A 13125-nucleotide genomic window follows, 5' to 3' on the forward strand; every position below is an offset into this window, starting at 1 on the left:
AGTAAAAGTTAGTCATACATGTATACTTTACTGTCTCATACTATAACTGACAACATTTAAAAGGATATTGGCCTAATAGCTTCTAGTAAATATACTTCTCTTCTCAAACGCTTCTTCTCAAGGCAGAAGTCATGGCCAATTCGAGTTTTTGTCTCGTCATTACTTTTAAATTATTGTAACATTCGTTGTCTTAAATGATAAAACTAAATTAATTTTTTACAATTTTAAAATGTCATTTAATTAAAATAATACTTTATATTAATAACGTATTATTTCATATTAAACAGGTTTATTTTAAATCAATGCTATACCCATCGACATCAGAGTCAACTCTCTTCAACTTTTTCCTCTTCCTCAATGCAGACGCTGTTGTGGTAGTTACCTCTTGAGTGGGAGTTGGAGTTTCAAATATCTTGAAGTCCGGTAAAGCTGGTACGATTTTCTTTGGCTTGAAGTCTGAATAATATCTGAAAGGGCTTACCGTTGTCGTTCGTTTCCTACCGCGGTAGTACCCCGGCATCTGATAAAAGTAAATTCAATCAATCATAAATAAATTTATTTATTTAGTACTTAAATTTTTCATAGACAATGACGCTGTAAGAAATATTAACTATTCCTTACATCGTCAATGTGCCACCAACCTTGGGAACTAAGATTGTATGTCCCTTGTGCCTGTAGTTACACTGGTTCACACACCCTTCAAACCGGAACAATAATACTGAGTACTGCTATTTGGCGGTAGAATACTACCCAGGCCGGCTTGCACAAAGCCCTACCATCAAGGTTCTTAAATTTCTTACATTTTTCAAAACTTATATACATACTATACAATACTAAAAACCGTGCAGTACCTACCAAAACAAAGTCAGACAAATACTAACATACATCTACACATTCAACATACATCTGTTTTTTCCCCTCTCTGTCTTTTGTGATATAACTAGAAAGAGAGAGGAGCTTATACGTAATATGATATACTTATTTTAGCAAGGAAGAGTACTTTCAGTTAGACCAAATGTTAGCATTCGGTACGACACAGAAATTACCACAACTAGCAAATATAAGTTGATTAGTTTACTTGATGTTTACGAGTTACCTTTTCAATCGGAACAATTTTTCTCGACAACAATATAAAACTTAATATTCTCTCACAATTAACACCTAACCCTCACGAACTATATACATAAATTTTCCCGGTGAAATTACACTGTATGGTAATGAAAACTGTATGAAAAATAGTTCATTAGCGTGCAAAGATGTGTACAGACGTCAGCCATTCATTGCTCGTGTTTTTGGCTATACAAAAGTAATCCTTTATTGATGTTTAAACTTGCTTGAAACTAAACTAGTAGTCACCCACGACTTCGCCCGCGTTTTGGGATGTTGGTTGTCATTTGTTAGTCAAAATTCCTTTCTTGGAGATCAAGTTTGGTTCATATAAAATTTCATCAAATTCGGTTCAGCGGTTCGGTCGTGAAAGAACTACAGACAGACAATTGATTTTCTTACACATTTATAATATTAATATAGATTTAATCCAATTCGTTTCAGTAATTTAAATGACAATAATATACATAATATTATTAAGATATCTGAACGGGGACATTTATTAATCTAATATTTTAAGAAAAAAGCGAAATGAAATCCCAAGCCTAATGGTATTTATCGCTCGCCTGGGATCGAATCTTGATAGCGATAAAATTGGAAGATTTAAATTTGTCACTTTAGAGTGATTGAATCGAATCAACGAAAATGGTGTCCGATTTAAAGGTTCGATATCATTTCATGATAATTGTGTAAAGTATTTATGGCTAGTTTTAAAAATACTTTACATTTTTGTTACGTTTTGAGTTTATCTTGTGTATGAAACTTTTTGAAACATCTGATTGAAGTGAAATATTGTTAAGCATTGACGATGTAAGGAATATTTAATATCTGTCTCTCTTTCACTACCAAACCGCTGAAGTAAATTTAAACTCCAAAGAACGACATAGGCTACTTTTTTGCCTAGCACGTGACAACCAAACCCCTAAAACGCGGGCGAATGACTAGTGTCGTATGCAGCATTATACATATTGTATATTATTGTATATGTATATAAATTGTTTTATAAATTATATATATTGTATATCTCTAACGGGAAAACGGGCTCCCCGCCGTTTATACACTGAAATCTTTTAAAGAACGTATTGAAATACCACACCATTCGTCATTAGTTTCATACTTACAGTTTCATTAACGGTTTCAATCCAGTCCGCGTAAGCACCGACGAGGGTGAACACCGTTGGCGCGTTCGGGTACCCGCAGACTGACGGCCCGAACGATATGATCCCAACAAGCTTGCCAGCCATCACTGCTGGACCACCAGCATCGTGCTGTGTAATGTTTGTTATTTGTTGGCCATATTATTATTATTCATATTATTCTAAGCAATTTAAATTTAAAAGATAAATTTAAAAATAATGCTATCGCCGACTTAGTAATCTACAGTCTACACCGAAGAACCGAATATACTGAATCTTCGGTTACAGTACCGGCATTGACATGAAATTGATCTCTTATTAAAAGATAGTGGAATTATTATTTGTTCTGCAATAAAATCAAACAATGCTTACTGGAAACTTTTATATTATCTATATTATTCCCTATTCGAAAAATAGGCCTCGCTCATCCTGTTTTCATTAAACATTTTTATATTTTATATTTCTCGAAGATATAAGCTAAAACATTTCACTTATGATGCCTCACACAAGTTAAGCTGTTGGTTTTTCCACTGATCTCTTAAAAGACTTGTTGGAATATACCAAGGTTTCCTTGCCTTGATATATTCCAACTTGTCATCAGTGTGTAGAGAAAGATTGTATTGGTTACGATGACGATACGATGAACCATGATGATGAACGATACTATTCTTCAAAGTTGCTTTACCTTTGAGATTGACCACCATAACTGGTTTACTAGCAAGATATAATTGCTCTGCTGTAAGCAATTCAGAAAAAGATGTTTTATATCAAAAACATCAAAATTATTATAACATCGCATAGTAATTTGAGTATGATGAAGCCTTAGAAAGCCGTATTAGCTGTTAGGACGCAAGACGCTACAGTCGGTCTAACAAACCGCATTAAATGTTTCAAATCAAAAACAATTAAGAATTTATACTGAGCATTGATTTCAATTATATACTGACTGCAAGTTTGTTCATCTTTTAGCCAGGAGAATATATGTAATCCAGGGTTCTTCATTTAATTTTCATTTTAATTTTTTAATTTAAATTCTTACGTCACAAGCTCCTTCTCCGGTTGTGAAGGTCCCAGCGCAGAACATAGTTTTCGAAATGAATTTGCTGAAAGGAATTCAACTTTTTTTATACTCTTAGTTGAGATTAAAACAATGAAAAAAAATACTGAATACAAATCCATGATATGTAGATACAAACATAATTTGAGATGATACTCAAATTCGTGAAATATCAAAATCCTATATGCAACGTTGATTATTATATAAAGGTTAGAATTAAAAGAAAACTCACGTCAAATTATACAGTCACTTTCGGAACACAGCATGCGCCATTAAGATGTAACATTTAATTACATTACAAGTGTTTTTTTTCCATAGTGTTACCCAAGGCAATAAGAAAATCACCAAAAATAAGCAATTAAGTTTAGTCAGTTAGCAAAGTTTCAAATGAAATACGAAGTGATATCTTCCAGAATAATACTGCTGGTCATGTATTGGTTCTTATACCATGAGGATGTAACGCAATGTATATACTCGTGCAAAGCTAGGATCAGTTTAGTATTGGATGTAAATGAAGGCACGTGTGAACTAGATACTAGATACTCACTCTCCATAGATTTCTTTACAAAATACATTCGGATAGATCGGAAGAAATTTTCTATTCAGGAATACTGGTTCGTACGCTAACATTTGCGACATCTACGAACAAATAATGTTAGTGAACGTTTATTTTCCATTACGTTATATTATACGTGTTATAGTCCGACATTTTTGGAAGAAACGGTTTTTACGATAGTTAAACTATACATTGCTGCTTGGGTACCACTCTCTCACCTTTTATATTACAGCCAAATAGCAATAGTTTAGCATAACATTATAGATACATCTCATGATTTTCAAGTAAAAAAAAAATCATAATTTACTTATATTATAATCAATAATAATAATATATTAATAATTTTCGTTTTTGTTTAACTCTATTTCTAAGTAATTCACTGTTTTCACTTAAGAGTGCGAAAGAGCCTTTACAATAAATTATTTAAAATTTAATAAAATAAACTTAACAAAGATAGTCTTATTTGTATCTTTCATTTTATCTAAATACTTTCATCTTTAAATCGTATATTTAATAAAAACTGAAAGGTTTTTAGAAACTTAGCGTCTACCGAAAAGAATCGGTAAGAAATTTTAATGTATTTGAATATTTTCTTTTTTTAAATTAAATAACTACTATTTACCTTACTAACGCCCCATCCGAGTACCAGGACTTCAGAAGTTGGAGCAATTCCATCACCATTATACGAGATGTTAATGATCTTTGGGATGCGGTGGTAGGTGAAAAATAGGTGCCGTCGGAGTCTGATAATAGCAATGTTGTTGTTAAGGGTGCGTGGATTGTAGCCTGGATGGAAATATACCTGAAAGAAAATTTATAAGCATATCATATCATCAGGTATTAACACAAACCTCCTACTCACATATTTCACCGTCAAGTGAGCGACCCAATGTAACTCCAAAAAGGACAGGGTTGTTGGTGCGGTGACGATATGAGAACTGGTTAATATTTCCTACAACGTTTATGAGCAGTTAAGATCTCCAGTATCATTTGACAACCCCAGTACCCGTCCTAATAATTTCTTTCGTTTTCTATTTAGTGCTGATTCACTTTTTTTATAGAACACGTTGGCGAACGAGCATATGGGCCACCTGATGGTAAGTGGTGACCATCGCTCATAGACAATGACGCTGTAAGAAATATCAACTATTCCTTACATCGTCAATGCGCCACCAACCTTGGGAACTAAGATGCTAGGTCCCCTGTGCCTGTAGTTACACTGGCTCACTCACTCTTCAAGCTGAATATCTGATCAGTGGGTGGTACCTACCCAGGCGGGCTTGCACAAACCCCTAACACCAAGTAAAAACTTGGGTAACTATATAAATATTCTTATCTTTACATTATTTATACAATGTTATCTAGTTTCGTTTATTTACATTATGTTTACATTTATTATTAAAAATATTGAGATTCTAATGAAGTAAATCGAGAGCAATATTTCTGTTCAGATTTCTAGTTTCATCTCCGCTGTTAAAACGTTTAAGCCAACTAGTAAATATTTGATAAGCACACCTCAAGCGCTTCGACCATTTCCCCGCCGATCCTACTGTGATTACTGCCGATTCTAACTCTTAGCACACTCGGGTTCTCGCGAAACAACCTATTGTTGTGCATTCTGTAAATAAAATCAACTTTAAGAAACTATTCATGGTTGAATATTATTTATTTCATCCTGAATAATATGAAGTCAGGTCAAATAAATGGTCAAACTTTTAAAACCGTTTATTTTTAAAGAAATGAGAAGTTTTGACAGTTTTTTTAATAAATGCGTATTTATGTATACACAGTCCATACTCGTATACCAACATAATATATATTTTTTATTATCTATTCTATCTTATCGATTATTATCTGTCTATTCCGGCTTTTATTCGTGTTGACTCGACAGATTTTAACGGAACTTTTAGTGGTAGAAAGCTGATGTTATAAGAAGTAAGTTACGGTAGAACAACATATTTTTTTGTGTAATTAAAACACACACAGAGTCGCGGGCTTTTCTATTGTATAATTGACGGCAACCGTTTATTGAATAACTATAATGAAAGAGGTATATTACTTCTGTAATTTTTAATTCTTAATGAATATATGAAATGTTAAAATATTATAATTTATTAGATTCAGGAACTAATCGATTATTTTTTTATACTAGTTGTATCTATAATAACTTAAATATTATTTCATAAAAAGAATTATGTATATTTACAGTTGTAAGCAAGCAGCTGAAGTTATAACGAGATCGTGCCAATAAATCACGCCTCCGCACCAAAATCTACCCATTACGTGAACGGACACCATGAACGGGTAATATCTGATCGTAGTTCGTTCTCCTTTGAAAATTCTTCGACCATCATGTCGGTGGAACTGTTCCAGGTCTTCTAATTCCCTCTGTGGATCTTATTAGCATACAAGGTATAGTTTAGTAGTTTCAGCGCAACTAAAACTTTGGTACGGTAAAGCTAAAGTAAAAAGCTAAGAAAATTGTTTTGGAATTTCGTGTGAAGTTTCTAACTTTATATAAATGAGTCCTTTTTTATTTAATAGATAGATGGATAGATAAATGTGCCACCTGATATTAAGTGGTCACCAAAGTTTATAGACATTAGCGCTGTTAGAAAGATTAACCATCCTCTATTTCGCCAATGTTTGTGACCTTGAATGAAGATGTCTCTTCAATCTGATTCATAATAATACCAAGTATTGCTGCCTGGCGTTAGAATATCTGGTATGTGAATGGAACTTAGACCTACCCAGATGGACAAAGCCCTACCTACAAATCCCTACCAAATAATGCACTATCCATACTACGTAATCAAGTAAAAATGACAATATGACTGAATCTTGAAACTATAATATTACTTTCAAGTATATTTGAGATAAAATGGCCCAGTGGTTAGAACGCGTGCATCTTAACCGATGATTTCGGGTTCAAACCCAGGCAAGAACCACTATATATGTATATGTGCTTAATTTGTGTTTTTAATTCATCTCGTGCTCGGCGATGAAGGGAAACATCGTGAGGTAACCTCGAAACCTCGAAAAAAAATTTCAGCGAAATTGAGCCACATGTGCATTCCACCAACCCGCATTGGAAAAACGTGGTGGAATATGATCCAAGCCCTCTCCTTAATGGAAGAGGAGGCGTTAGCCCAGCAGTGGGTAATTTACAGGCTGTTACTTTACTTTTATACTACTTTTATATTTGATTCTACGTTTGAGAAGCTAGTTAAGCTAGTCAAAAAAATGTTTATCGAGAAAAACTAGCTAGAAAGCAAGCTGTTACTTCTTTTCGAAATACTTTTATTTTTCCGTGTACCTAATTATTTCTCCACAGACATGTTGTGATGTATTTTACGTTATTTTTATGTGCCTGTATTTTTTTATTGTCACAATAAAAAACCCAATTAAACATCAATGATGACTACAAGCTTTCATTGGATTCTACAACGATGATTACTTCGTCGACTCAGAACATAGCGTGCCAATTATTATTCGACTTTCACTAATAAAATATCGTAGGTATATCAATTAAATTTAGCTGATTAACTCAATTACAACAACATCAACAGCCTGTAAATTTCCCACTGCTGGGCTAAGGCCTCCTCTTTGAGGAGAAGGATTGGAAAAAATTCACCAGGCTGTTTCAATGTAGGTTGGTGGAATACACATGTGGTAGAATTTCTAAGAAATTAGACACATGCAGGTTTCCTCACGATGTTTTCCTTCACCCCCGAGCGCGAGATGAATTTTATTAACACAAATTAAGCACACAGGTTTGAACCTGCAATCATCGGTTAAAATGTTATAATTTATTCGATTATAATTAATGATATCGTATTACCCCAGTATTTATTATCTTCCTTTGTGTAATTAAATTTATGTTTATCTGAAGGTACTTCTGCTATAATTTTATCAACAATAGCATTAAGCATTTCATCGCCGTCATCGATTTTGTCAAGGAAGTTACTTTTCATCATTTTTCTTGCAGATTTCGACATGCCGCCATGTTTTTTATGATCTTTTAAAATATCAAGTATATCATCTCGATTCATATTTTCTTTCAATTTTAAATACAAATTCTTCGTTTCGTGTTCTGATAGAAATTTAAAATGATCAGTTTCATTTAAAGCAGTAAAAAATGTCGTTTCGTTCAAATCATTATGTGCTGTTTCGTTCATTATGAATTCAGCTAATTTATCATTATCGACTACATATTTGTCAATCTTTGCAAGTTTTTCTTTTAGATCTCTAATTCGTGTATTGTCCTCATCGATCCCGAATAAGTTAACTAGTGTTTCTGCTACATAATTTATGTTTTCGTATTTATTTCTTTCAGTCACATTTTCACAATTTACAAAGAACACTTTAAGAATAAAAATACAGTATAAATAATGCATCGCACTATTTTTGAGCAAATACATTTAATCCTGTTCGACATTTACTGCCAATAACTTTTATTGCTACGTGTGATGTGTTTCTCATAAATTATTTATAGAAATAAAAATTTATCGACTTCGATTCTTCGATACGTTTTTTAAAAAGATATCATTTATACCGCCACATAGTATATAACATCTTTGGAGTTTTTTATGACACTACGTGCAATTTTGCGACGATAAAATCATCATTTATAGCTGGCATTTATGTAAATTACTTGTATTTATATTACAAATAGATTTAGTCAATAAGTTAAGACCTTTCTAATTGAAAAATAATATCATTATCTTTGTTATAATTACCATCGTCATGTAAAAGTTAATTTAATAACCTCTAGTTATCCCAATCATGGACTCAGACCTCTCTTTTTGAGCAGAAGGCTTTGGGATTCCATCACGTACCATTAATGAGGGTTGGTTGATACGCAATGTGACCGGATTTCATCTGACACGTGCAGGCATCATAATACTGAAGTATTCTATACATTGTTTTATTTCACCAATGGTTGTAAAGCCGAACTAATCTTGCGCAAGCTGCTATAAAGATCTCAAGTAAATAATCATTTATTGTAACTGTTGCCTCTGCAAGTATTAAATTTTTCTAGTGCTATTAATATTAAACACTACAATTAACTACTAATATGAAATTGATATACCCTGATTAACTTCAGTTTTATAAAGGTTTACACTATCTATATTGTGAATATTATAAATGTAAAATTAAGTCTGTATGTCTGTTTGTCTGTCGCTCTATCACGACCAAACAGAATTTGTGAAGTTTGTTATATAGCAAACTTGAACTCCAAGGAAGTAAGAGATGGAAAGAATGAACGAGTTAAAGATTTTTTAACTAAAAAACGAAGACAAAATCAAAAAAGAATGAAAATTCCCGGTAGTGTACATTGCAAATAACATTTTTTAAAAAGCCAGCAATAGATAACTTTACTGACAACACCTTTAACATATTATGTTATGAAATATATAACATCATTTACTGTGTTCAAGTGGAATTAAATATTAAACGCGCTTATTATGTAATTTCAAACAAAGATATATTATATTATCTTATTGCATCATACTATAATTTTTAATTAATCTACAACTGCTTGTGTTACCCGATACACCTTCGGCTACAACGGGTTTGTTGCTGAGTATCTATAATTTTGTTAATGCTATTTATTTTTTACTAGCTACCCGGGCGGCTTCGCACCGATGCAATGCTACAAAATATACTACCGAATTTATTTATTTATGACATCACGTTACTCTAAGTATCAATGTTTATTTATTTATTTAATAAGTACACTAACAATATACATATTAACTGATGGCTTACACAACATCCAAAAAAAGAAAAACAACTTCTGATATGTACATCGATTACAAGTGTACATAACATTCACAGTGTATCGTGTCAACATGTTTATTTAAAGTTGAAATTAAAATATATTATACAATTTTAAAAAAAATTGACCTATGCTATCGTCGTTTACAAACATAATAACTAAATAATATAACAGAAAAACAAAAAATAAAGAAAACAAAAAACAACAGGAATTTAACGCACTATTTAGCAAACAAAAAGTAAAGTAACAATTTTTCTTTATTATATTGTCCATGTATTATATGTATACCGTTCCTCTCGAATTACTCTATTTATTAAAAAACCGCATCATAATCCATTGTGTAAAGATCGAAGTATATAGAGACGGACGGCGGTAAGTCACTTTGTTTTATACTATGTAAAGATAATCTATCTATCTTATAAGTTAATCCACTTCCAGCAAGGATCGTCACATGTCCCATATCTTTTGGTTTTCATGGACGACTTTTGACTTATATGTAAATTAGTTACATATTATTGACGAGGGTTGTACGTATCTACCGCCCCTTTCAGATTCAATGATCGCACTCGAGATTTGAATAGGTATTATGTTTGTAAACTATTAAATTATTGTAGATTACAGTTTGCGGATAAAAATACGCTGAATATAGTTATTATAAATAAAAAGTAGTTTGACTCTTTTGTGTATTTTACAATTTCAAGCAATTAATTCAAAAAGACCTTCTTTACCACCAAGAATCACTACATATTATAAATTAAAGTTGCTTCGGACTGTGCAATGGATTATATTGGGCTTTATTTTTAAATATAGTGAGTAAAAAGAAAGCTTTATATTATGAAATGTAGTGCAAGCTCTGATAATTTAAGAGGTTTATAATATGATATAGTAAATACACATCTTTTACGCTTACATTACACACGCTTGCTGAGCCTTACAAGATAGATCCAAATAATGTTCTACTGTTGTATAATTTTTGTTCAAGTCAATTCACTTAAGTAATTATAGGTCAGTTGAGAATGTACATTATATTGAGAAGAACTTTCAAGTAGTTACTGTTTTTCATCAACGTGATTTTATGCTTTAATAAATTCTTATTAAACTCCCTTTGGGGGTTAATAAAAAAGGCGTAAAAGCCTTGATAAACAGGTCGAGCTACAGTTTACAGTAATGCGTCCGATCGTACACCTGCCTGTGATTGATGGCAGTTGATGAGGCTGATACTGGCCAATACAGGATATTGGATATTTCGATGCTAATAAATTGAAAAAAGTTGCAAATAGCTCGACTTCTAGGAACGATAAATTTCAAAGATAAAACCTATAAGGTATTAATAAAAATGTTATGTTTTTGTAAAGGAAGCATCTCTAATATAAAATTTCTTATGGAATAAGATGCCACAGTTAGAAGATAAAAAAAAAATCTCAGCAGAAACTATGAAACAATCTCGGTACATTTTTAGTTGCAATACCGATCTCTTCCAATTTCGTATGAGCATGTCTGTGAGGTAAGATAATGTAGTAAAGTAGGTTAGTCGTGAACCACATAAAGTGGGGACCTCATCTGACTGATGCAGATGGCTCTGACAAATATACTAGGGAAAAGTGTAGGGTAGCGAGATCACTTTTTACTTCACCTAACCGCGAGCGAAACCACCGCACAGGAGGATGCGGGTTATAAGCTAGGCTTTTTTTTTTTATTACTTAAAATACAACATCCACAGGCTCGCAGATGACCCTGCCTTTTTTTACCTTTTATATTCAATTACATTTTGGCGTTTTATATTTTATACTAAACATCAGCAGATCTTCGCTGGAAATCATTATTGTCGTCTTCTTGGGAGACGTGGCCCACACTGATTTTTTTTTTAAATAATATATACGTAATCTATAATAAATAATATATAATAAAATAAAATAATATATAAACTATAATAAATAATATATAAATAAAAATATATAGCAGTATATGTGTTCGAATTACTACAATCCAGCGGGTCCTGGTCCGCGTTTGATCAGAGAGAGCACGGCCTCGGCGATTCTGATGTCGCGTTTATGTATAGATGTCTTGAGGCTGTGCTCAAGGATGGTCCTTTCTGAAGCATCCGCCGCTCGGCCGATGAATCTGCCGATAGCGTCGTCACCATCGCCCGTGTAGTAGACACAGGTGTTAGTGTGTCTAGTAATTGCCACAACTGCGTGAGGAACACTTTCGTGAATACGGAGCCTCACATTTTTCGACTGGACTATGATAACGTCGCCGTAGGTCTGTCCCTGAGATTCGTGGATGGTCATGACGCCTGATCCTTCTCCTTTTCCATATCCCTGGTCCATCAGGAGTTTCTTTTCCTCCTGCGTATGTCCCAGATATAGGATTTCGGTTTGGTCGGATGGTATGTTGGCGTCAGTGAATCTCTTCATTTTGAGGAAGTGGATTATAGGGCTTGCAGAGTAGATGGTACGGTAGACCTCACTAATGGCGTATGCAACGTCCAGGGGGTTTCGGTGCGTACAGGATAACTCGCGGGTGATGTTTGTTGTCAGGCTTGGCCGGCAGTACCTCATTTCGAACAGATTTTCTCTGTCGATATAAGCCAACTGGTTGATGTCTCCGATAAGGACCACCTCACTAGCTCCAGACAGCTGTGCCGCCATTACTATGGCTCCGAAGTGGTTCATGAGGGCTTCGTCGACCGTCAGTCGGTTGCACTTTGTGCTCTCGTTGAACCCGTTTACTAGCACGGATGCCATAGTTTTTGCCGTACCCTTGATTTAGCTTTTTCGCCAAATCGGCGTATAAGTTGTTCTTTCAGATCTTTGGCGGCTTCGATTGTTGAGGTGATTACCACTTCGTTATCCTCATCAAAATTCCTGACAATGTGAGTCGTCTTTCCGCATCCTGGTACCCCGTTTATCCACGATATCTGTGGCAGCTCCCAACCCACGAGAGGTGCGTTGACGCCCGGACCTTTTGAGACGGGCTTTGCAATCACGAGTATCCTGTCGTCTAGCATTACTCTCGCGCATCTGGCCACTACTACCACTGGGTCTCCTGTTTGTATCAAGAACCTAGGGAATGCGTCTTTTCGCCCCTCCGCTTCAACCAGGCCAACGAATCCATCTACAGGGCTGTAGGCTGCCATGTATCGCCCCGACATTTTCCCTTTGATAACTTGGGATGTGTCGTTGTTGTATATGGCCGCCCCGGCTTCTTCGAGCTCCATCTCCAGCAGCTTTTCGTTACTGCGTCGGTAGGTCTGCATAATCTTTTTTACAGGTGGTTAAGTGTACCTCGCGGCTGGCCGTCACAATAGCCCGGAACTCTAGGAAAGCATTCACTGCATGGTCTCGAGGGTTAGACGCTGGTTTCAGCTTTGGTGGTATTACTTGACCCTTATTAGGTGGCCTTGCCCTTGTTAGGTGGGCGTGAGTAGTTTTGGGCTTTTCCGGATGTTTGACCATTAGGAATTCCCTCATTGCCTTCGCCTGTC

At 34.4% G+C, this 13125-nt stretch overlaps 1 protein-coding gene across 1 annotated transcript; it reads right to left on the bottom strand.

The window, feature by feature from the left end:
• Positions 1-289: 289 nt before the first annotated feature.
• LOC124540299 (transmembrane protease serine 9-like) lies at positions 290-8304 on the bottom strand. Its single transcript, XM_047117776.1, has 8 exons — positions 7698-8304; positions 6063-6252; positions 5372-5474; positions 4479-4658; positions 3848-3939; positions 3283-3346; positions 2229-2375; positions 290-520 (listed from the first exon to the last, which is right to left on the bottom strand). The coding sequence occupies exons 1-8, from the start codon at positions 8275-8277 to the stop codon at positions 290-292; spliced, it is 1587 nt and encodes a 528-aa protein (XP_046973732.1). The 5' UTR covers positions 8278-8304.
• Positions 8305-13125: the final 4821 nt, after the last annotated feature.

The sequence above is a fragment of the Vanessa cardui genome, chromosome 24, assembly GCF_905220365.1.
Source record: "Vanessa cardui chromosome 24, ilVanCard2.1, whole genome shotgun sequence".
Classification (NCBI taxonomy): domain Eukaryota; kingdom Metazoa; phylum Arthropoda; class Insecta; order Lepidoptera; family Nymphalidae; genus Vanessa; species Vanessa cardui.

Excerpts from the sequence above, each read along its gene's own strand:
- LOC124540299 (XM_047117776.1), bottom strand. The coding sequence starts at position 8,277 with ATGTATTTGCTCAAAAATAGTGCGATGCATTATTTATACTGTATTTTT. Across the intron at positions 5,475-6,062 it reads TCAGCTGCTTGCTTACAACT|AATGCACAACAATAGGTTGT; the intron begins GTAAATATACAT and ends TTTTATTTACAG. Across the intron at positions 3,347-3,847 it reads TGTAAAGAAATCTATGGAGA|CAAATTCATTTCGAAAACTA; the intron begins GTGAGTATCTAG and ends AATTCCTTTCAG.